General features: G+C 32.9%; 1 protein-coding gene and 1 pseudogene across 3 annotated transcripts in view; one reads left to right on the top strand and one right to left on the bottom strand.

Annotated features, from left to right (window-relative positions):
• LOC148611907 (hemicentin-1-like) overlaps positions 1-24,212 on the top strand; it is a 95,297-nt gene that overhangs the window by 18,332 nt on the left and 52,753 nt on the right. For all 3 annotated transcript variants that reach the window (XM_088592919.1, XM_088592918.1, XM_088592920.1), the window contains 16 exons: positions 10,315-10,581; positions 11,860-11,984; positions 12,408-12,552; positions 13,862-14,041; positions 14,364-14,459; positions 15,105-15,371; positions 16,101-16,388; positions 16,914-17,186; positions 18,569-18,850; positions 19,384-19,659; positions 20,073-20,360; positions 20,643-20,924; positions 21,645-21,926; positions 22,290-22,568; positions 23,140-23,394; positions 23,889-24,173. In XM_088592919.1, the coding sequence (XP_088449045.1) occupies positions 10,315-10,581; positions 11,860-11,984; positions 12,408-12,552; positions 13,862-14,041; positions 14,364-14,459; positions 15,105-15,371; positions 16,101-16,388; positions 16,914-17,186; positions 18,569-18,850; positions 19,384-19,659; positions 20,073-20,360; positions 20,643-20,924; positions 21,645-21,926; positions 22,290-22,568; positions 23,140-23,394; positions 23,889-24,173 (3,870 nt within the window). The remainder of the gene's footprint in view (positions 1-10,314; positions 10,582-11,859; positions 11,985-12,407; positions 12,553-13,861; positions 14,042-14,363; positions 14,460-15,104; positions 15,372-16,100; positions 16,389-16,913; positions 17,187-18,568; positions 18,851-19,383; positions 19,660-20,072; positions 20,361-20,642; positions 20,925-21,644; positions 21,927-22,289; positions 22,569-23,139; positions 23,395-23,888; positions 24,174-24,212) is intronic.
• On the bottom strand, positions 737-8,826 carry LOC148611909 (uncharacterized; annotated as a pseudogene).

Here is a 24,212-nt window from a genome sequence, read left to right as displayed (position 1 = left end):
AAATCAAACAAATCACTAAATATCATTGATTTAACATAAGGGGTTCATGTTTAAATGAACTTAATGTTAAGTTTGTGACGCCATCCCCGTTGTCAGCGTTGCCAAAAAAGCAAAACCCACATCTCGCCTACTGCAACTTTCGTTGCAGGCGAGACCAAAATTAAAGCATGGTAAAGGAATTTATAAAAGTGCTGCATCACTTGTTTTCCAATTTCCAATGTGTTCATTATTATGTTGACATTTTTTCTTTAATAAAATAATGTTTATACTCAAATTATAGCAGACAGTAGGGGTTGCCCATGTACATCAAAGTTGGCAGTTTTGGTCTGCCAGGTATCAAGTTATCATGGAGTGATAATTTCCATTACAGATCAATAACTTCATTGTAACAAGTAGTTGGTTAAAATTCACCAATACACAAATGAAAGAGAAGAAATGAAGCCTATTACATTTTGATGAAAACAAACTTTTTTTTCTAAATTACACAAATTGATATGTACAATGTAAATCCTTAACCTACATGTATGTGTTAAAATCCATATTTGTACTGTGTTTAGTTTTTTGAAATATTTTTGTCTACAAAAAAAAATTTCAAGAACAACAGACCAATGCACTGACTGACAGACAAGGTGAAAACTATAGGTCCCAGCATCCTTGGTGTGGCCTGGTTCTAAATAATGGAAATATGTGTATTGTTTTATAACACCATTCAAGTCAATGATATTTTTGTGACATTTCAATTATCTACCGGTACATGAAGTTGGTCAAGATCTATAGACAAAATCTGATCAGTCAGACATGTTCTCCTGTATTTCTAAACCTTCTATATCAGACATGTTCTCCTGTATTTCTAAACCCTCTATATCAGACAACACATTCCTTGGTTCGAGGTCATTTACAGTGTCAATTTCTTCTGCCACAAAATCTGCAACACGGGATATCCTGCTTGAATGTTGCCTAGATGTAAAACTTGGAAACAAGCTTTTAATTTGGCTAACAGACAGCCATTCATGTGGGGAAAACTTTTTTGATCCATTATCCCCTCTTTGCTTCCTTAACCTCTCACAAATCTTCTTTGTAATATGAGTGTTTTCCTGTTTTTTCACCTTCATCATAAATGTTTTTTCAAGAAAGTTTTAACTTTGGGAGAAAATCGAATTGTTCGATGGGTTTTCTTATAAGCCCATCCTTCATCAACAGCATCTTCTGTGAAACATGAGATACAAGATTGTTCAATTACTGTCTTGTATTCATTACCAATTGTGTTGCATTTGTCAACCCACATTTGTTTTACAACATCTGTTCCTGACATTTTTACATACTGATGTGATCCTTTCAAAATGTGCCTTTCAAGACCACTAGACGAAACAAACTCCTTTTGACATCCTGGCTCTGGACAGGCAAACCCACTGCTATTGACACTCTCTGATTCATCCTGACAACAAAAAAAGGACTTTTGTCATTATGCACTTTAGTATTGTACAGCAACTGTTTCATGATTGTCTTACTTGTCTTGAACAGCTGTATAAAATAACAATTTCTATAAAATGTACAAATCCTATGTTTTCTTGTATATTCAATAAATTATAAAAATTGAAAGCATGTACGACATTAGTTTAAGGTGTAAATAATGTGATTCCTTGTGAAAGAGTAATCAAGGGAACCAAGGTTATAGCGGTTATCAAAAGAATGTAATCCAGGGACAAAGATCAGAGCTCGAAAACAGACATAAACAACAAAGAATATAAGGTAACTAAAATTATACATACAAAGTAACAAAGCAAATGAGCAACTTGGACTCCACTAAAAACTGGGAGCATGGACCAGGTGCACGGGTAGGGTAAGCGTCCTCTGAAGTATATTGATAACAAGCTGGAGACGTGGAGTATGCAAAGATAACCCGCGGTTCAATGTTTATAGTTAGAATCAAATGAAATGTCTTCAGTTAAATCAGATTGCAATATTTTTCTTATTCATACTGGTATTTGCTTATTATGGCCTTCATTTGTGTAAAAAGAAAAAGGGGCAATAAAGGGTCTAATTGACCTAAAATACAACCGAAAATTAATTATGAAGTGTTAAATGATTTGATATTGAATTGTGAGACTTCAATCCATAACAAAAGAGAAAACATAAAGACTAATGATAATTATCGCATTGAAAGGACAGAAAAATTGTTTGAAATGGTGTCCACACCCAAGAAACAACTTCATATTTAGAATACATTCATCATTACATAGTTCATCATATGTGAAATTAAAGAACCTCAAGTCCACATATAAAAACTTCAATAAGATGTATTTGAAAAAATATCTGCAAGCCTGGAAAACAGTTAGTTCTGTGAATTTTTTTTAAATTCAAGGGTCGTAATTTCTGTAAAAATCAAAGAACTGAAACAAAACGTAAACTTTACCTGTAACTTATCAATATACACCTTAGTACAAAATATCACTTCAATATTTCATGGTGTTTAGAAAAAAATTTCAGAAAACTGGTCCAGTAATTTTTCAAATGTAATGGGGCACAACTTCTTCAAAAATCAACGAACCAGAACAAAACTTTTACTTGAACTGTAACTCATTGATGTACACCTATATACAAAAAAAAAAAAAAAACAAAACAAAACATCAGTTCAATATCTCAAGGCATTTAGAAGAAAGTCAGGAAAACTTATGATGGACAGGTCAAACACATTATATCCTCTGCAACTTTGTTGCTTGGGGTATAAAAAAACAGTTGTTTCTTGGATGTGGAGGTAATTTTCTGGATGTGAATATGTCTGAAAAAAACTACACAATTTTCCATGCAGCTTATTTAAATGATGGAAAACTGTGGCACCATTTTGATGTCATTTCAATTAAATAATTTCTCATAATATTTTTTAATTTCACTTTGTTATGAACAGCTTTTATGTTATTACAATAAAGTTAATATTTAAAGCAATGTTCATACTTAATGTCACTACACCTTTTATAAAAATCCATGCAGCCATTAAAAGAAGTTGTGCTTATGAGAAATTCAAACCAAATAATTCAGATTCCAGTTATCTCCCTTCATGAAATAAAATTCCTCAATTACCAGTCGTAAGAATACCAATCTAGCCAAAATTGAAAATGCTCAAATAGTTTAGACAATGAAATCAGAGAGGAATAATTTTCCTTCATGCACATCTTTATATGACGTTATTCATTTATGCAAATTTTCTTCAATATCTGTACAGGAGGAATTGTACATAGGAGCAGATACAGTGATTCTGGTGTCTGTGATTGCTAAATCAAGTTTCATTCTGTTCATGCCTGCCCATCATTGCTTAGTCAATGGTTACGATCAGCATACTTTGAAGATAATGTATGCCGATTGTAACCCTTTGCTAACAAAGATGATGCCTGCCAGGAACAGTTGATAAAGATAGGTGCCTTAAAATGTAAAGAACTCTTATTTCTTACCTTGTCATGCTCATCTTCTTGTTCATCAATTGCTTCAGTTGAATCTGTGTCAGGATCTATGTCTGTTTCAACACTTTGAGATTTCTTTAAGGTTACTCTTCTTACTTGAACACTATTACCAAATGGCTGCAATATCTACAATATGTTTTTAAAAGTTGGTAGTCAGTACATTTGTTTAAGTTATGGTACTGTATATATCCAAGCAATGAGCCACAATGATAACAGCCGGCATTGTCACTTTTAAGGAAGGCTGCTGTTAAAGAAGGGCTCTGAACTTTTAGAGTAGTAAGAACATTAGACATAATGTTTGCTGCTGTATACCATCCTCTAGAATATGTATGAAGTATTTAAGTACAAGATCCTCCTATGGCTTAGTTACTGCACAGGCAAAGTGCCATGAAATGCTTTTTTTCCCCAAAAAGTCAGCTTGTTTTTCACGATGAAGAAAAAGGATGAACTTCATTGCCCAATTCATAATAGTTAAAACCTCCTTTGGCTTTAAGTTTGACAAAATGTCCTGCTTTGCTGCATCTCGATGAACAGAAGGTATACAGTGAGAATGCCAAGCACTGATTTGTTTACCAGAAACCTCTGAGTCGTGTTCAATTTCTTCTTGTTGCTCAGATGGAATGTTATATTGTAGTTCTGTATACAGATTTGTTACTCTTGACTTGCACAGCGAAACGGCAAAGCAAACTTAACATGAATTACTATGGTCATGCTGACTATGTCCAGAGAAATTTTTTTCCTTGTTGTCACTAAGGGCATATGTTGGACAATGGTTAACAACATCTGATTGGAGGGAAACATGTCCTTTGATGTCAAACTTTAAATGTTGATTTGCCTGGTAAAGAAAGATGGTGACTTCTTTTGTTGAAGTAGGATCAAGTCCAAAAGTGTTGAGTTTTCCTACAATTTTCTCCAGAGTATCAATTCCTTTCATGCCGTCAGCAGTTGTGTTGTCAAGACCGTGCAGACTAGTCTTTTGTGATGAAGCACACATTCTATAATGGGATGCCCTCTTTAATGAAGGAAAGTCTCCTGATTGACAAAATTTGAGGTAGAGCTGAATGACGTGATGCTATAACTGTTCTTACAACTTTTGGTATCTTGATTTCTGCACCATTTGATTGCTTGATTACCTTGGATCCTAAACCAACTATTTGGAAATAGGCAGGTGAGGATAAAAATTCTAGAAAATTAGTTATCTTTGTGAATTTCTTCTTTTTTAACAATGTCACCAGGACCTTGCTCGATCAATTTTGGAAATGGTTAACCCAGGCACTAGTTTTTTTCAGCTCCTCTTTTGTATATTTATTTACGAAAATTGATAATATTTGTATTTGAATATCAGAATAATTGCTGGCATTATATGCTTCAATTAATTCATCAATCAATAAGTCGTTCTGAATGTAATTTAATGGAGCTAGTTTAATGCATACATCAGGGAGGATTTTATATGCTTGAACTGGAGTGATGTAGCCTAAAATAGTATAAATGCTCTCAACTGCTTAAGAGACATAATGTTTAGTACTGCGTTGCAGGATATCCCAATCATGCGACAGCTGAGATCTTAATTGTGTATATATCTTCAGATATAGTTTTTATGGCATTGTCAAATTTATCTCTTGGTGTTAGCTGATCACGAAACCAATCAGAAGTCTGGCTATCTGTCCTTTGTGATGAAGCAGCGCTCTGAATTGTACTTGCTTCATGTGAAGTCTAGGCCTCTCCCATGTATTGGTCTTCTTTGTGTTGAACTGAAATTAAATAAAAAAATATGAAAAACTTGTGCCAAGCTGAAATTTATTATTCCATGTTAACCCATGAATTCATAAAAATAGGGGTAGAGTAATGTTCTTAATGAGGATGTCTGACTTGGTTCATTTTTATTACACTTGATGGAAGGCCATGCAAGGTATTGTAATTATTATGTGTCTGTCACCAGTCTGTCTTCCTCTGTAAAAAAAATTAATCTGCTCCTCTAAAACCACAGGATTGATTTTATTGAAACCATGGAGTGATAATCTGGTACATTTAGGTCTCACTTCACACTTCCAGGTCAAATGGCCACCCCTCCCCTTTTGTAGTAGCAACAAGAGCCTCCCAGGAACCTGAATCGCTCACTTGGTTGAATTTTCCCTTTTAAAGGCAATAAATTTAACAAGAAGTCATCCAACAATTTTGACTCAAGAAGTCTGCAGTAGAATTTATCATAAGGATCATTTCAACAACTGAAAGTTTAAATCTATCATAGTTTTCAAGATATTGACTGAAAACTGTAAAAAAAAAAGTAATTTTTCCCCTTTCAAGGGCTGTAACTCTCACAAGGAGTTATTTGACAACTTTTTTCCCTGAAAACTTTTGTAGTCCTAATAATGAGGATCATTTCAACAATAAAAAGAATTTGGCTAAGACTAACAGTTTTGGAGATATGTGTGAAAAACTACTGTCTGACCCCTATGTTTTGTTTTTAGTAATGGTGGCCTTGTTTTTTGACAGATCAAAAATCCCAACATCAGTTCTATGCAGGGCATCCCAAGGAACATTCAGACAAAGTTTGGGTTAATTAGTCAAGTAGTTTCAGAAGAGAAGAGTTTTGTATAATTGATAAAGACGACAAAGACAGACGATGACGACGGATGACAACGACGACGCCAAGTGATGGCAATAGCTCAAATGGCCTTTGGCACTGGACCTAGATTTTTTTTTAGTGTAAGTGCATAATGTACATATATGTGTTTGCTGATCAAAAGTAGTCTAAATAAAGCTGAGAATGTGAACTTTAAATTCATATTTGTAAATTACTGCAAAAATGTTTTGCAGACAACGATGGATGTCAAGTGATAGCAATAGGTCACATGGCCTTTGTCCATGTGAGCTAATAACGCACTGACCCTAACAATGTATCTGACACATCTGTTGGTATCCAGTTAGTAAGAATATTTCTACTCACGCGTTGTGGAATTTCCAAATTGAAGACTGTAACCATCTGCCACAGAGAGCTTGCAAGCTACATCAGTTGTAAGACAAATTTGTTGGTGGGGCTTCTAAATGGTAAATCAAAGCACCGAGTGATTGTACCATCAATTACAGTCAGAAATAGACAAAATGTAATTAGCAATACTAAACAGGTGCACCTTTTGAATGTCCTAAGTCATGAAATTACATGTACATGTAGGTATTCAAAATAAATAAGAGCAGCCCTCAAGTAACTGAGATATGGACCTTATCCTAAAACTTTACCTAAGTAAGTCATGAAATAGGTAAATGTGACCTTATTCCGGTATGGATTCTGGTTCCTACTGAAGATGAATATCATGGTCTAGAATTAGCTGAGATATGGCCTCAAACAAAAACCATATTGTATATTCAGTACTAATGAACAAACCCTGGAGGGATCTATGTACAAAAGTACTCTCCCAAACTCTGCTAAGCTTCTGAAGAAAAATGATCATCCAAGCCTCCTACTCAAAGTCAAATGGTTAAGAGTTATTTTTGAAGAAGACAAATTTCACAACTATTTATCTTCATGTGTTATTTAATCTTTATATCATCATATATCAGTGGTTATGAACATACATTTATGTATAATATATATGAATTATCTCTATAAAATAGTTTCATTTTCATTGATTAAAAAAATTGTTTCACAGGCACTTATTTACATACACACATACCATCCTCAGTATTAAAATCCTCATTTTTTTCATTGAACTTAGATGCAACTTTGCTGTGTTCTTCTCTACAACCTCTGCATATTCCTGTAAATTAGTTATCAAAGTTAAGATTTTACATTAAAAAAAAATTCTAACAAGTTTGTAACACGAAAGCTTGGTTATACATTAGAAAAATGGTGGCATTTTTACAGAGAAAGTTATTACTTTACGTAGTTGTTTTTGTTTAAGTCTGTATATCAACAACTGCCAGTTTTACTGACTTTGCAAGGGGCTTAAAAGATTTTCAAAACTAGAAGTCTGTGAGCAAAGCTTACTATTTATGATACCACAACCCTTACATGTTATCTAAAAATGTAAAAGTCATTTAGATCTAAATCTAACATAGAGAGGTAAACATTTACATTATGTAAAAGTTTCATGAAATTTGATTCAGTTGTCAAGGTGGCACAGCCAAAGGATTGTAACCCCTACCCCGCCCCCTAGCTAATGTATCTAGGTATACATATCTAAATTATGTAACAAAGATTCTTTGAAAATTTCATGACATTTCATTCAGAAATTCAAAAAAATTTAAAAAACATCTATACAGTAGACTAGGAGGAGTTTTGGATAAGAGATGGTAACCATCCTTACTAAATAATGGCGAAGTCCATATTTTGCTATGGGAAACCCCAAATATTATTCAAATCAAAATCTAAGATGTGCACATCTACATTATGTAAAAAAGTTTCATGAAATTTGATTCAGTAGTTCAGGAGTGGATAAGAGATGGGCACCCTCAAATGTTACAAACAGACTGACAAACACCTAATCACTGTATAACACCCACTTTTCAAGGGAGATGTATTTTAAGTACATGTATTTTTGGTCACATTTGAAATTAAGTTTGTTTCCTAGAGAACATTATTTTAAGAAAGTAGGCAAAATCTTTATTTTCAACATGAATATTGATTCTATAAAATGTATTGTAAGATTATGAAAATGGTTGCCTTGAAAATGACCAAAAGAATCTTGTCAATATAACTATGTAAGGCAATAGATGACTTGCCACTTTGGTTCTGTAAAAACACATTTATTTTGCACATCCGAAAAGGTCATAGATAGATGAAAAGTCACTTATATTGATTGAAGGGCATGTCAGTGATTTTACCTTGAATACAATTTTCATCAGCACTTTTAGCATCTACAAATGTTATAAGGACCTTGACACCTAATGGTCACATCCCCTTTTCCTTCAACTCTCAAATCAAATGGTTGTGCCTTAAAATGTTGCTTCATTCATTATAATCTTACCAACGCCAACTAAAACTGTATATTTCCAGTACAAATAAATTTCTACTGCCTTGGTGTAGGATATCCCTCTGTCAGCTTTTCGTTTGGACTCTCCATGATGTGGATGTTTGCATTTTGATGAATGGCATTTCCAGTACAGTCCAAATTTATCTCGATGAAATTGGCATACTTTGGCATGTTTAAAGTTAGTTGAATCAATATAAAGTCCAACCCGAGCTAATATCAAAGAGGATTCAGTTATTTGGCTATTTGTTTGTTGATGCATTTATGGATCTGAGATGTGCTTAAACACTTTTGTCACAGTCACTAAGTCGTATGTAAAAATTTTTGTCATTGTAGTGTGTTGATAAACTGCATGGATAATTGTCATGAATACTTAGCATACACTTGTTTACATCTGTAGCCATCTGCTATGGCTAGATAAATATATATTCCTGTGTTCTTTATCATCCCTCTGTCTGTGTTTCTGGTCTGGATGTTGTTTTTTGTTTTCATGATTGCAAAAGTTGAGAGTTATGCAAGGGGAAATAACTCCTTCATAGTTTGCATTTATTTTCAGCAACATTTTTACACTGGTACAAAATGTTTAATTATGTAAGCAATAAATTTTATTAAGAAAATGATCATCACCATTATATATTCATTTTCTTCATGATATACCATAATTAGAGCAAATTTGAAATATGTTTAGAGAGAGGAAAGTAGATTTTTCAGAATTTTTTCCAATTATTTGGTATTTAAAGAGAAGTAAACAGCATCAACAATTGTCACAATGCAACTGTATTAGAAAAAGATGGTAGTTGTTCATGAAGGAAAAGATCGGAATAATTATTGCCTCAAAATAATGTGTTTCCCTAAGGGTAAAAGTATAAAATCACTGAAATATATATAAAAAATTTGGGATTTTCAAATGGTTACCATAGTTGCTAATATAAAACACCCAGTTCAATTTTTGTTTGAATGGTATGAAAGAACCTATTTTCTAAAAATGTTGTCCCAAAAATAAATTAAAATGCGGTCCCTTGGAAGTTTTTAAGCTTTTAATGGATAAGAGTTTAAAGGATATTTAAAATAGGCCAATTAAGGCCATTTTTTAATCAGTTGCTATGGAAACAGGACCATAAGATGGAATTTTTCTGGGTTGAATATTGAAGAATAGTTCCTTCTGCTTCTATAGAATAATACATGTGAAGTGAAAATTTTCATTACACAATTATGGGATCAATGTATGTCATATGTTAACAAAATAAGCAGAAAAAAGTACAGAAAATTTTGTCCTTCTAAAGACGGCACTGTAACATCCATAATTAGAGCACAAAAAGCAAAAAAAAAAAAGGATTTTTATGCTCATATCCATATTAAGATATAAACAAAATTTCAATAAAATCCTTTGACCTGTCATGTGGACCATTTGTAATGCTTTTGCATAGTTTTATGGTAGATCGGGTGTTAAAGTCTTTAATGAGTATTAGGATATTGAATTTAATGCTTATTCATTAAGATACACATGAATCTTTTTGTGTTGCCTACTGTAGAAATGTTAAGATATAATGTTAAGACATAGATTCATACAGCCCCCCCCCCCCCAACCACCAAAAAAAACCAAAAAAAAAGCATAAACAAAAACAAAACAAAAACAAACAAAACAAAACCAAAAAGTCTCGATTATTTATAAATCATTCTACAAAAATTGCACTGCATGCCTAACACTGCTTGGACTACATCTTTTTTTTATTTTCCTAACCTAAAACCATTGATCTGTCCTTGTGGTATACAAAATGTAGAAGTAGTTTTATGTTTACACATAAACATACCTGCAAAACACGAAGCTTCACAAGATAAGTATGCATTATCATGTTCATCACTGTTAACATTTTACACTGTATAACATTCAGTTCCACCAGAAGTTCAGATTACTCCAAACAAACAAGAATTCCAGAAAGGTAGGAAGATTTCCTTTAACTGTGTGGGGACAGGCTATCCAGAACCAACCTATTATTGGATGAGAGATGGGGCTCTGTTGATCCCAACAGAGAGGGTTAAAATCAGGAGTGGTCGTCTGATCATAAGGGACCTGGTGAGAAATGATGAAGGGAGTTATCAGTGTCTGGCTAGGAACCCAGCAGGAGAAAGTGTGGCCATAGCCCTGTTAGTCTATATAGGTAGGTATAAGGACATATAATCATCTGTATGTCATCATGCCATTTCTATTTATAACATTAGGCTTAAGATGTGTTGGAACTTTGCTGTGAAGAATCAGTTAGAGTTAATATATATTCACATCTCTTCCTTAAAGGAAAAGATATACATAGATTCTCTTTCAGTATTGAGTGGTTAAAATTTTGTCTCCCCTTGATATGGTAAAATTAAGATTTTTAACATGCAAACTTAAAATCAAAAGTTTACCATTAAGAGTGGAGAAATAATTCAAATCAAGAATATAGACTGAAGGAGAATCAGTTTTTCCAATAGAATCTGTAGAAGTCTTGGAAAATATGAAATAGCAGAAAAATTGATCACTGCCTGGTTGTTAATAAGTTCAATTCATTTTTGAAATGGAAGAATGGGAGAAACTTTTTTATATAACTATAAGTCACACTTTTTCCAAAAGTTTTCTATGCAACTACTCATTTACAGTTGCCTGATATTGTGACAAACTTTTATACATGTATGGGTGTGCCATATTGTGGGATTAGATTTGGTACAAATGCTACTACAGCTTCCTGTTCTCCATCTCTGTTTACATTTTGACCAAGCACTCAAGTTTCCATTTATTTACAGATTTTTTTGTTCAATCTGCAATAGAATAGTGCTATTATATACAATTACATATAAATACTGTAGGAAAGGAAAACGAGTGACACCAGGTGCTCTGGAAGGGTAAGCAATGTCCTGCTTCAATAGTGCCATCCGTCATATTGCAAGAAAATAAAATATGGTTAAGCTACAATACTGTAGCTTCCAATACACTTTGTTAAGGCACAAAGCGGTCCCATCAAAAAAAGAGGAGTCCCTTCAAAAACAGATGAGTGATTCTTACCCTGGGAATTTAAGTAGCACTTTAGCTAAAAATCATGCAAAATATGATACATGGTTGAAAGGCCTATATATTTTTATTAACATGCATTTTTTTATATAGCCCATGGTCTTAGGAGATAAAAATTATATAGATTGTACTGTAGAATTCAAAATAAAGGGAGAAAACTCTGTTACAGTAAAATACAGTAGAAACTGTTGGATTTTCAATGAGGATTATCTTCTAAGAACAGACAGATTGGAATGAATAATTATACATTTCATCATATAGACCTATTAAGCAAGTTAATAACAAAAATGAAAATGTGTAGTCCTTTTTTGGGGTGTATCACATTTTACAGAATTTGCATGATTCTTACAAAGACTGCTACTTAATAAGTTAACTAATATCTTTGTTTTTCAAGAGAATCCAGAGATAACACTTTATGAACCAGAGATCATGGTAGCCGCAGGAGATCCGGCCATTCTGAAATGTTCCACCAATGGAATACCTCCACCTTTAATTACATGGTATAAAGGTGATGTTCAGGTAAAGTGTTTCACTTCCCGAAGACCAGAAAGGGTAGTCAAGGACATTAAAAAAAAAAACTCAGTCAAGTGTTTAACATTTAATCTATCTTATCAACATCTTTCTTAAAAGTTTGCAAGAAAAAACAGGGACATTTGGTTACCTATGATCTCAAGAGAAGAATAAAACATATTTATTTAAAATCATTTATTTGAAATCTTTCTTACTGATTACTTAATCAACATATTTTATAAGGATAAGCATTTCCCTGATTTGTTTTATATTTTTTTGAGAGGTGGTAAGAGTTGTACAATTTTTATCACAATGGTTTTAAAGAACTTTAATTAGATAATGCTGCTAGTGAAGATAGTTCACACACATCCAATTGTTTGCTCTACCTTTGACCTTTCTTAAAAGAAAGAATTTTTTTTCCATGCTTTGTAGATAAGAGCCTTATCCTATGTGAAGATATCTGATGATGGACAGTTGACTATTTTAGGAACACAGGCACAGGATGCTGGAAAATATCGCTGTGTTGCCAGTAATAATGCTGGGTCAACATCAGCTACTACACAGCTAACTATTGGGTGTATGTACCCACTATTTCTTTCTGTTACATTTTGTAATAATGCAAGCAGTCAAATGAAAAATTCAAAAGGATAAAAGAAGTCACTGTATTTTGCTGAAGACAAAAAATATACAACGGCCCTTTTCACAAAAAATTGTAAGTGTAGAATTAGTCGTAAGTTATGTTGTCATAATAGATGTCACAACTTACGACTAATTTTACTCTTACGATTTTTTGTGAAAAGGGCTGCTGATATTTACAGTTGGGTCTAAAAAAATGATTTTCTTGCATAAATTCTTTCTGTGAATGTACTATTGTTCGTGGGGTACCAATTTTAGTAGTTTTCATGGATAGGTCAAACCACAGAATTTGATTCCCAATGAATAGTAGATTTCCATTGTTGTGTGTACTGAAAACTTCAAAACCACGAATTGAAGAATCCACAAACTTGTTTAACCTCCCTGATCCACAAAAGTTGGTATCCATGAATTAAAGTACTTTCAGAGGATTTCTTATATATAAAATTTTTGGGAAAACTTTTCTTTTATTTAAGTAAATAGTGACTCAGCTGTGTATACATCATTCAGACATAGGCTAACAAGGGTCATGATCAAGAGGTGTGGTGGTTTGGTCTGCAGTCATGTTTTAAGACAATTTCTTCAACTCGTACTACCTCCTAGTACCTCCTCATAGTATGGTGACATGATGGCATTGTTGCCATGAGTGAGGGAACATGGAGGTGCAATTCGCAGCAGAGTCATACTTATCAATCAATCAATTCATAATTTATTTTTAAATCCAGTAAATGTCTTGAGTAATTTAAGAAAAAAGGATCTCAGTATGAATGAGAAATCTAGTTTAAGGTTATCCAGGATTTGAAGGATATTAGAATTTATGAATAGAACCAAGGTTAATGGTGTAAAAAAAAAAGAAGTTCCTACACAGTCGGTATAGTTTCTCTTTTGACCCTTTGACCATAGAGATGCTCTTCCAAGAAAACGCAAGTCAGCTGATCACAATTCTGTTTCCCAATTGGCCAAATAGTGATAACTAAGTGGTGTTCCAAAAAAATATATTGGTAGTGCATGTCATGTTTTATTTTCTGAATCAAATGTAGAAAATCATAAGTAAAAAGAATAATTTTTTACTGCGTCAGCTATCTTTTTAAAATATAGTATATGTACTTGTTTTTCATGTATGTTTTACTTCGAATACCATTTTCCATCTGAGACAAAAAAGTTTAAAATATATAAAAATTAACTCTTTGAAAATTTATAAAGATTAACTCTTAAAATATAAATAGATTAACAACAAGTTGACTTATTAACAGCTGATCCAAAGTTGGTGAGTCCCCCACAAAATACTGGTGCTGATATAGGGACTAATTCCACTCTTACATGTAGAGCCTCAGGATTACCCACTCCCGATATACAGTGGTTAGCTAAAGGACAACCTGTAGTGTCTGGTGGTAGGTTTCGTCAGCTACCTGGTGGAGAATTATTTATTCAGGGTATGTACTACTGAAGTGATGGACGGTAAGCCAGTTTTCCCAACAATTTGTTTTTTTATTGTTTGTAATTTTTAACAGTTTTGTCAGATAATGTATTGATGGTTAAGACAATAGTGTAAGATATTTCAAATGTTATTACAACAGATAGTGAAAGTAAATAATTACATGTCAGTTACTTCACATGGGGAGAGAAAATGTATGCATAAACCTATTCCATGAATAGGAACATTCAACAACTTTGAATGAAGTTTATATTACGCTTACTAGGTAATAGAAATTAGTTATTATTTGTAATGACGCTTTAAGGTATGTTTTTATACAGGTATCATACCTGAGGATGAAGGCCAGTATACCTGTGTTGCTAAAAATAGATTTGGTGTCACGGAACACAATGCATACCTAACAGTTACAGGAATGTGTAAGTGAGAAACATGCTCTTTATTTCTATTAATTATTAGTGTGGTCATTTTTTATTTCCTACTTACGTTATTTTTTTTATTTTGTGAAACACTTGTATATCTTGAGCATGAATATAAAAAAAATATTGTTATAAAGATGTGTTTAATAATGACCTGCATAACAGGAATACAGTCTGCCTGTCTGTCTGTCCCTCTCTAGAATTTGATATGCTTTTTATAATTTGTAGAATCATACAGAACAATTTTTTTTGTATTGTGAAAGTACTTTAGTTTGTTGATACCTATTTTCGTGTATTTGGGAAAAAAATACAATTTCGTAGATTCTTGAATTTGTAGTTTTGAGGTTTTCTGTATACTCGTCAATAGAAATCTCCTTTCCATTTCGTGGTTTGTCCTAAAATTGGTTCCAAATGAACAATAAAACTTTCGCAGTATTATTTAAGATCTGTTGTCCTCAGGGATGATTTTTTTTCTGCTATTTCAAATCTGAAATTTACTGTTACAATTCTTTTTTTATTGTAAAATCATCCCTGTGTCCTGTATATCTCATCCGCATATGGCATTTTTTTTTTTTTATTAAACTGACTTATGGAGGTTATATTTAAAAATTACACAGCTTAATATTCATTTACATCTATTTCAAGTAAGGCCAGTTATCACCTATACAGTACCATTTGTTGAAGTTATTGCTGGTAAAGAAATCTCTCTGGATTGTAACCTTGTCCAGGGAAACCCTAAACCTAGGGTGAGGTGGTTACGGAATGGAAAACCAATCACAAACTCAAGTCTAACAGACACAGCAGAAACATTGACCTTATCCAATGTTCAGAAGGAAGATGCAGGAGACTATACATGTGTGGCTTCCAATGTGGTAGGCAATGCCACTTCAGTGGTGTCTGTAAGTGTACAGAGTAAGTAAATATAATTTACCATGTAGAGTAAGATAATATTACAATATAATTTATCAGTCAGGTATCCATGTAAAATAAGTTGATATAATTTATCAGTCAGGTATCCATGTAGAGGAAGATCATATAATTCATCAGTCAGGTATCCATGTAAAATAAGTTAATATAATTTATCAGTCAGGTATCCATGTAGAGGAAGATCATATAATTTATCAGTCAGGTATCCATGTAAAATAAGTTAATATAATTTATCAGTCAGGTATCCATGTAGAGGAAGATCATATAATTTATCAGTCAGGTATCCATGTAAAATAAGTTAATATAATTTATCAGTCAGGTGTCCATGTAGAGTTAGATAAAATAATTCAGATGTATATCATTCTGGTGACATCTTTTAAAGTATTGATATCTGATAATCACAGAAGTATCAATCTCTCTTTCATTATCAAGATATATAATGTGTTAGAACACTTCATAGCTTAACCAGTTTTAATTTAGCATATACATGTAGTACAAGTATTACTGATGAAAGAGGGCATGCTCAAATTGTAATTGAACATCCACATATATATTTTTTATCTTCAATACATGAGTGATGGTCAGGAGGATGCTATTGAGTAATGAGAGGCACTCACTTAAATGTAGAGAATATCATTTATGAACTTCATGATGTACAAAATCAGGTAAATGATGCATGTGTAATGTTTATGGGAGACTTCTGTTCTATTTCAGCTCCACCATCATTCAGTACATCAGAGCCAGAGGACCAACTGACCAACTTTACTGTAAACCAAGGTGATGGGGTAGTTATACCATGTTCTGTTGAAGGTGACCCACGACCTCAGATTAGATGGTTTAAGGATGAAAGTCCTATCTCTAACACTGATCTTCACTACTTTATTAGACAGGACAGTAGCTTAGAAATATTTAGCTCAGATTCTGAGGATACAGGCAGTTACAAGTGTCAGGCATCCAATATAGCAGGCAGTATTGACAAAACGGTATCTCTCTTTGTCAGGGGTATGTAGTAATAAATGGTTCTAATGTTATGAAAACAGTAATTTGTACATGTACATGTGTACACATAAAAATTCAGTGTTTTTGCTTTCTATTGATTTTCATTCATTACAATTTATTGTAACTTGATTTGATTTGTAACAAGCTTTCTGATTGGTTCCCTCTTTGTGCCAGCCAGATTATTTTGTGTAACCTAGATTGGTGCTGTTATGTGTTCTGCAGTTGGTGATTCAAACACAGTAATGATTTGGTTATGAGTCCATTATTTATTCAGTAGATTATATTAAATGGAATGTTTCTACTTTTTGAGCAGATTATATGAAATAAGCTGTTTTGAGTCAGTTTGCAAAAAGTGTAAACTGCTGCAAACCTGGTTATTTTGTATATCACCTGTTGAAAAGTTATGAAAATTCTTTTATTGAATAAGCAATATAGAAAAATCATTCTTTTATAGATTTGTGCCACAGAAAAGGTTTCTATTTTAATAAAGCATTTTTTCATTGGCCATATTGTTTAAAATCTTTTTAGTGCCTCCTGCAATAGATGGAGATTTGATGGAAGATCTTTCCACTAAGTCAGGTGACACAATAAACCTGAAGTGCATCGCTAGTGGTGTACCAAAACCTGAAGTTGTTTGGACAAAAAATTCCAAACCATTCAGTCCAAAGTTAGATAGATTTATAATCAATGAATTTGGATTGACAATATTGAAAGTTCAGGAGAGTGACAAAGCTGTTTATAAGTGCATTGTTAAGAATATAGCAGGAGAGACAACCAAAATAATGACTGTCAATGTTCAAAGTAAGTGTGAATTATTTTGGCTACAAAGATCTTAATGTATTAAAAAAAAATATTTTAAATAGGATATTTTATATAAGCCATAGGATCCACTACAAAAAGCAAATATAATTTCTTTAATTCTAAAATTAAGAGCATGTATTTAATACTACATTGTAGAATGAACTATGAAAGGAGAAAACTAGTTACCTAGGCTAAGTTCAAAACATGTAACTTCTTTACCTTCGAAGGAAACGGTTTAGACAGAATTCTTATTATTAAGATCTCTTGTAGCTTGCACACTAAATTTATGCTCTAAGGAAAGTCTGTGGTATCCAATTATGAATACACTAATATTATATTTGTACTTTATAAACTATTAAGAGTAGAAACCAGGCTCACCATTTGGTGGCTCAAAGTAAATTTTCAACTACCAATCTTATTTTTTCAATGTATTGGAAGTGGATGACTCAGAATATATGTTGAAAGCTCCTTAATAATCAACTAAACTATGAACATATTAAATAGTTATTTCCCTTTATTGTAAATTTTCTAGTAGTTTTTATGAAAATTTATTTCATTCTCACTATTTTACTGATTTCACAACCGACATTCATATATTAGATAACATCAGTTTGTGCTCTCAAATGGGTGAAAACTGTTTAATTTTGCAAACAATTTTTAACAGATGCCACCACTGCCTGGGTCCTCCATGGACACCCTTTTATACTTTTCTGTCAGGTATCAAGCCTGTTGATTGTAATACAGTTTATTAGTAATTAGAGTGAAATTGTTGTAATACCTATGCAAACAAAGACAGGAATCACCCTGTCTGTCTGTCTGTCTATCCCCCCGTCTGTCCATATTTGTTGTATGTGTTCTCTAAAACTACTCAAGGAATTTCGATGAAATTTTATAGGAAGGTCTTGTACCATTGGTAGATGTGCCTTAAGGAATATAATAACTGTCAGATGACAGCAAAGATAATCCAATCTAATGGTTTTATATGTTAAAACATTGAAAGTGCAACTCCTCCCAAGCCGCTCAAGGGATTTCTATCAAATTTTTTTGGCAGGTTGGGTATCATAGGTAGATGTGCATAAAAGAGAGTATAATTACTGTTGATGGACTGCATAGAGAAATAATTCAAATTAAGTGTTTTATATGTTAAAACATCATAAGTACAACTGCTTCTAAACTGCTCATAAAATTTTGATGAAATTTTATAGGAAGGTTGGGCATCATATTTAGATGTGTGTGAAGGAATATTATTACTGTTGGATGACTTCCAAGGGAGATAATCCAATATGCATTTTGCATTTAAGTCTATTTAAGGCAGGGCTGTGGCTGGTATTCTCTTTGTGGTCTTGCTCACAGTATTTCTTGTTACATATATATATTTGTAGCACCACCAAAGATTGAGGAGGATGATACATCAAATACCAATGTAACTGTAACTAAAGGGGGTTCAACAACCTTGACTTGTGATGTCAAAGGTGATCCTCTACCAACAATAACCTGGACTAAGGATGGTATCATCCTGGACACAGATTCATTTAAGTATGAAATGTTAGAGACTGGTTCCCTGTTGGTACATGATGTATCAGAACAAGATGGAGGAGAATATGTTTGTGAAGCAGAGAATGATGCAGGAAGTGATTCTAAGGACTTCATATTGAGTGTTAAAGGTATGTTATGGTCTATGATAATCACTGGCTTGATTACCTGTTTTTGTTATAATGCTGAAACTTTTACTTTGGTATTTGATAACAATTTGATTTGATTGACTTGAAAAATTTCAGTTAGTTGTATACAATATATATTGAAATCTGAAATTAAAAAAAAAATTGGAAATATTTTAAAGTCATATGTGAACACTTCTTCAGATACCAATGATGTCACAATGTTGTTTTTTATCTTAAGATATTGTCTTCAAGTTTCAGTTTTAAAATCAAAACTTTTGCAAATACCTTATTCAGTATATTTGTATAAAATGTGATTTATGAGAAAAGGTTGAAAATAGAAAAAAAAAACAAAAACAAAAGTTCATCAAACAAAAAAAGAAACAACTGATCAAACAAAAAACTCAAAAAAAGCCAAGAAGTGTAAATTATGCCTCACAAAACTAGTTATTATCAATCATTAATCCCAAAAATATAAATTTGTATACGTCATGGTTAACTACAAATCATCACTTATTTTTGATTGTTTCTATGTTTAGTTCCTCCTGAACTAACAGAAAATTTGCCGTCAAGGACCGAGGTTGTAGAGAATGAACCTGTTTCATTGGTTTGTCCTGTAACTGGTTCCCCACCTCCGACTGTAGTCTGGTATAAAGATGGTAATCAGATTGATGACAGTGATGAAGGATATTCATTATCAACTGATGGTACCCTCATTGTAATGAATGTTGATGTTAATGATGAAGGCTTGTACAAATGTGTTGCAACAAATGATGTAGGTAGTGTTGCAAGGGAGGTCACTGTAGATGTTCATGGTAAGAAACTTTAGAGGATTATTAATAAATCACGCTTGATTATAAAGATAAAGCTTAAGATAGTAATCAATGAATCATGCTTGATCTTAAAGACAAAACTTAGGGTTGTAATTAATAAATCATGATTGATATTAAGGATAAGTACATTTGCTGACCTAAATATATGTTTACCTTTTCAGTACATGTGTACTGGTATTTAGTTGTATTTTCAGGTCCAACAAGGCAACAAGTTTTTAACAAAATTTGTTCATTTGTTATCTGTTAAGATATGTGCATAATTAAAATTTTATTTGAAGGAAACAAAAGCCATGATATTTAGATTCTAGCTATGCCTCTGTAAACAACTTATGTAGATAACTGAAAAAACTTCTAAAGGTACAGATAGAGTCGTTAATTCTATTGCTGTTTTATAGTAAGACCCAAAGTGACCAATGTAGACTCTGGTCCAGATAGTCTCCAAAGACCAACTGTACTACTGAACAACAGTATGACTTTGACCTGCCCCATTGATGCTGACCCTCTGCCAAAGTTCACATGGTACAAAGATGGTCGTCAGATTAATAAGGGAGATTACTCTTTATCATCTAATGGGAAGACATTGACAATTTCTGGTGCTAGGGTAACAGATGCAGGACAATTTACCTGTGAAGCAGAAAATGTTGCAGGCAAAACAAATGTAACTTTTGACGTAGATGTTCATGGTAAGGATAAGAATATAACAACAATGGTCTAGAGTCCGCTGAGTTTATAAGAATTATGTGATATTATAAGAAAATAAATATATAAGGTCTATAATGGTCAGAATCAACCTTATTCCATATTGAATAGTTCGGTATATATATTTGACCTTACTTTCATGTTTTTACAGACTTCTGAAAAATATGTAAATGTAAGTGTTCATTAATTTTCTTGGAAAATTTTGATTATTATTTGTTTATACTGCTTTACCATAACTATTGAAAGAAACATGTTTGATATTGTAGTACCTCCACATATAGACAGAACAGCAGTATCACCTGATCATATGACAGTAATCAAGAAGAAACCATTGGTCATCAACTGTCCAATCAGTGGCATTCCTACTCCTAATATCACATGGTTTAAAGATGGACAAGTGGTGGAGCAAAGTGATCATGTGACCATATCTCTGAAAGGGAGACAACTCACCATAAGGAATACAACAATTGTAGATTTGGGACAGTACAAGTGTAAAGGAGAGAGCTCAGCTGGAACAGAAGAAAAATCTTTCAATGTGAAAGTTCTTGGTATGTGTAATGTTTTAAATTGGTTTTCAAAATAATAATCTTTTGAGGGATTATATGAAATACCAAACCACTGTCAATAAACCGTGTGTGGGGTTTCACAGACATGATCTACTTTAAAGATATAATGTATGAAATTTTAATATATGGACATTAGTATATGCAGGCAAAATTATTTCATACAATTTTCACATGAATTTCACATGATTTTCACCTGAATTGAACAAATAAACTTTGTGACAGAGTTCAGGTGAAATTCTGGTTAAGCAAACTTTTACGTAAAATTCACATGAATTTTTCTCATGAAATTTATGTTAAGTGAATTTCATGTGTTAATCACATAAATTTCATGTGAAGCTTACATGAATTTCAAGTGAAGCTTGATTGAATTGAATTTCATGTGATAAATATTTGCCTCTTCCTGATTACACTCTGCTAGCGTATAGGCTGTGCTATACAGGATGTGAAATATCATGAGCCCTACTCTTTATAAATCAATGAAGCTGTTTATGATGTATTGTATTTATTTGAATAAGTAGGTTGAGTTTATTACTGAGTGTGACTGAGATGTAAAAGCTTTGATATTTTCTATGTTTTCATCTGCACAGGAGGCTTAAAGATACTGTTTTTCGTGATTAATTAGGTTGCCATTAGATTATATGGCTCAGTTACCATGCCTTTTATTGTACTGTTGAAATAATATCAATTTGCATTTAATTTCAGTCCCACCCAGAGTACAAAAACCTAGAGTCATAGACCAACCTGAGGTTATAGAAGGTAAAACACTAAGGTTAACCTGTCCAGCAAAGGGATTCCCTCTTCCAAATATAACATGGTATATAAATAACCAACCAATCAGAGATGATACAGACAGAATATCTCTTGTGGACAATGGATGGACTCTAGAATTACTGAATGTTTCATCAGAAGACTCTGGTAGATACATATGTAGAGCTGAAAATGAAGCTGGAAGTAGTGAGAAAGCATTTGATCTTAATATCTTGTGTAAGTTTTATGTAGCAATGAGGTATTAGAAACCAACCAATATATCAGCTTGTGAGAGTCATCGTGTTTTTTGCTCTGTCTGTCTCTATCAAATTGAACTTTTCAGAAGTTTGATGTTTTTTTTTGTATTCCACAGCGAAGGATTTATCTTTGAAAGTATAATGAATCATCATAACACAAGTTGGAATGTTGAATGGTTTTAATATGTGTTTAGGTTTGATTTGGTTTTTCTACTTTTAACTATATTTGATAAAAAATTGAGCTGTTTAAAACTTAAGTTCATTTTCAATCCCTATTCTGTAATACAAAATCTTAATATGAAAAGATTTCAGTTAAACTATAAAAATACATGTTATTTTACAGTGGCATCAAAGATCCCTAAAAACAAGTTAGATTTGAGTCCTGAGCTGATACTTGGTCGAGGAATGACACTGGCTTGTCCCGCTGTTGGGAATCCTGTTCCATCAATCACTTGGTACAAAGATGATCAACCTATTGACTTTTCTCTACCTTCACCATACAAAACTACATCTCAGGGGAGACAACTCCATATTTTATCAGCCAGAGAATCAGCTGTTTTTAGATGCCATGCCAGTAACATAGCAGGGGATGATGAAATAGAATTTGATCTACAGGTTCTTTGTATGTTTTATAGACAGAATATTGTCTGTGCAAAATTTAAATGAACAAGTATAATAATCATGTTTTTTTTTCCGTTTTTACTATTTTTGAAAGAATAGAATATCATCAATTTAAGTCCTAAATAGTTCTCTTAGATTAATTTTTACATGGCACAATTAAAATGTAATGCAACACTCTTCCAATAAATTGTGAAACTTAGTAGTGTTAGTATTTAACTTGTTCATGCACACATACTAAAAAAAACCTTTTGTCCCTCTAATGTTGTGGCATAGAAAGGTAACTGGTTTCTATGTCAATATATCATATAGCAATGTGCTAATCTTGGGGTATTTTTGCAGTCTGTCTGAAAACACAAAATAAATTCAGTGCAGTACTCTGGGCGTAAGTTCTTAGTGTGCAATAAAAATTAGAAACAACATTTTTGTATACCTTTTTTCCACCACCATATAACCTGCCATAAAGTTACATTGCTAGAAGGATTTACGTAAACTGGCTTTGGAAATTGTTACTACAAATGTCTAGGACATAATAGAAAATACTTAACTTTTCAAGATCAAATGTTTTTTTTCAGTACCAGCCAGAGTGAATAGGACAGGTATCAACACATACCCTAAAGTTCATTCAGGTGATCCTCTGACCTTACTCTGTCCTGCTGAGGGTATACCACCACCTCATATATCATGGTATAAAGATGGACTAGCCTTAAATGTGACAGAACCTCAGCTAATGATTGATGGAGTTGATGTGGAGGATGCTGGGAGTTATAAATGTGTTGTAGAAAATGAAGCTGGAAAGTCAGAATTAATATTTGATGTAAAAGTTCAAGGTATTAAATGGTATTTAAACAGTTTAAAAATTCATTATATAATGAGGTTGTAGTGTAAGTTCTATATATAGAAGCTGAATTTTCTACTGAAAGCTATTCTGATTTAAGGAGGTAGACCGAGGGTAAGGGACACAACTCTTATGAATCTTTGGAACGTTTGTATTCAGCATTTCACATCAATCTCAAGTAAGCATCAAAGTAACTTGGACTGATTTCCTTCTGTTTCAAAGGAAAGCTTGAAAGACTTTGGTGAAATTGAATATGATACAAACATATCACTGATTTCAAGAGTTATGTCCCTTACCCTAGGTCTACCTCCTTAATGAAATCAAAGATTTAGTTTGCTTCGTAGCTTAGTTTTACAGTTGAATAATAGATGTTTAATTAAAATTTTTTTTTTCTAGTTATGCAAATAATTTACTTGATTAGTTTTATGCCTAACATACCAAGTTATGTATCAGCCACTGGGGTAATAAATGTCCTCCTTCTTACAGATCCACCTGAGATTCCTAAAGACAGTATTGTCACTAATCCAAAAATAATACAAGGAAAAGCCCACACCCTAACCTGTCCTGCAACTGGTACTCCTCCCCCAACTATTACTTGGTACAGGAATGGCCAGTTCATGGACCTCCTATTAGATCCCAATATAGAGCTGAGGTCAAATGGGAGACAACTCCACATTAAGTCTGTAGATATTCAGAATCAGGGACAGTACACATGTTCTGCTAGTAATGAAGCTGGTGTCACTGATCTCAACTTTGACCTTGAAGTACTAGGTATGTATGCTTTTAAACTTTGAGTTGAAATATGCAGTA

This window comes from Perna viridis, chromosome 7, assembly GCF_037379345.1.
Source record: "Perna viridis isolate PV_CMFRI_1.1 ecotype Kerala chromosome 7, ASM3737934v1, whole genome shotgun sequence".
Taxonomy (NCBI): Eukaryota; Metazoa; Mollusca; class Bivalvia; order Mytilida; family Mytilidae; genus Perna; species Perna viridis.
This window is presented reverse-complemented; position numbering and strand designations above follow the sequence as displayed.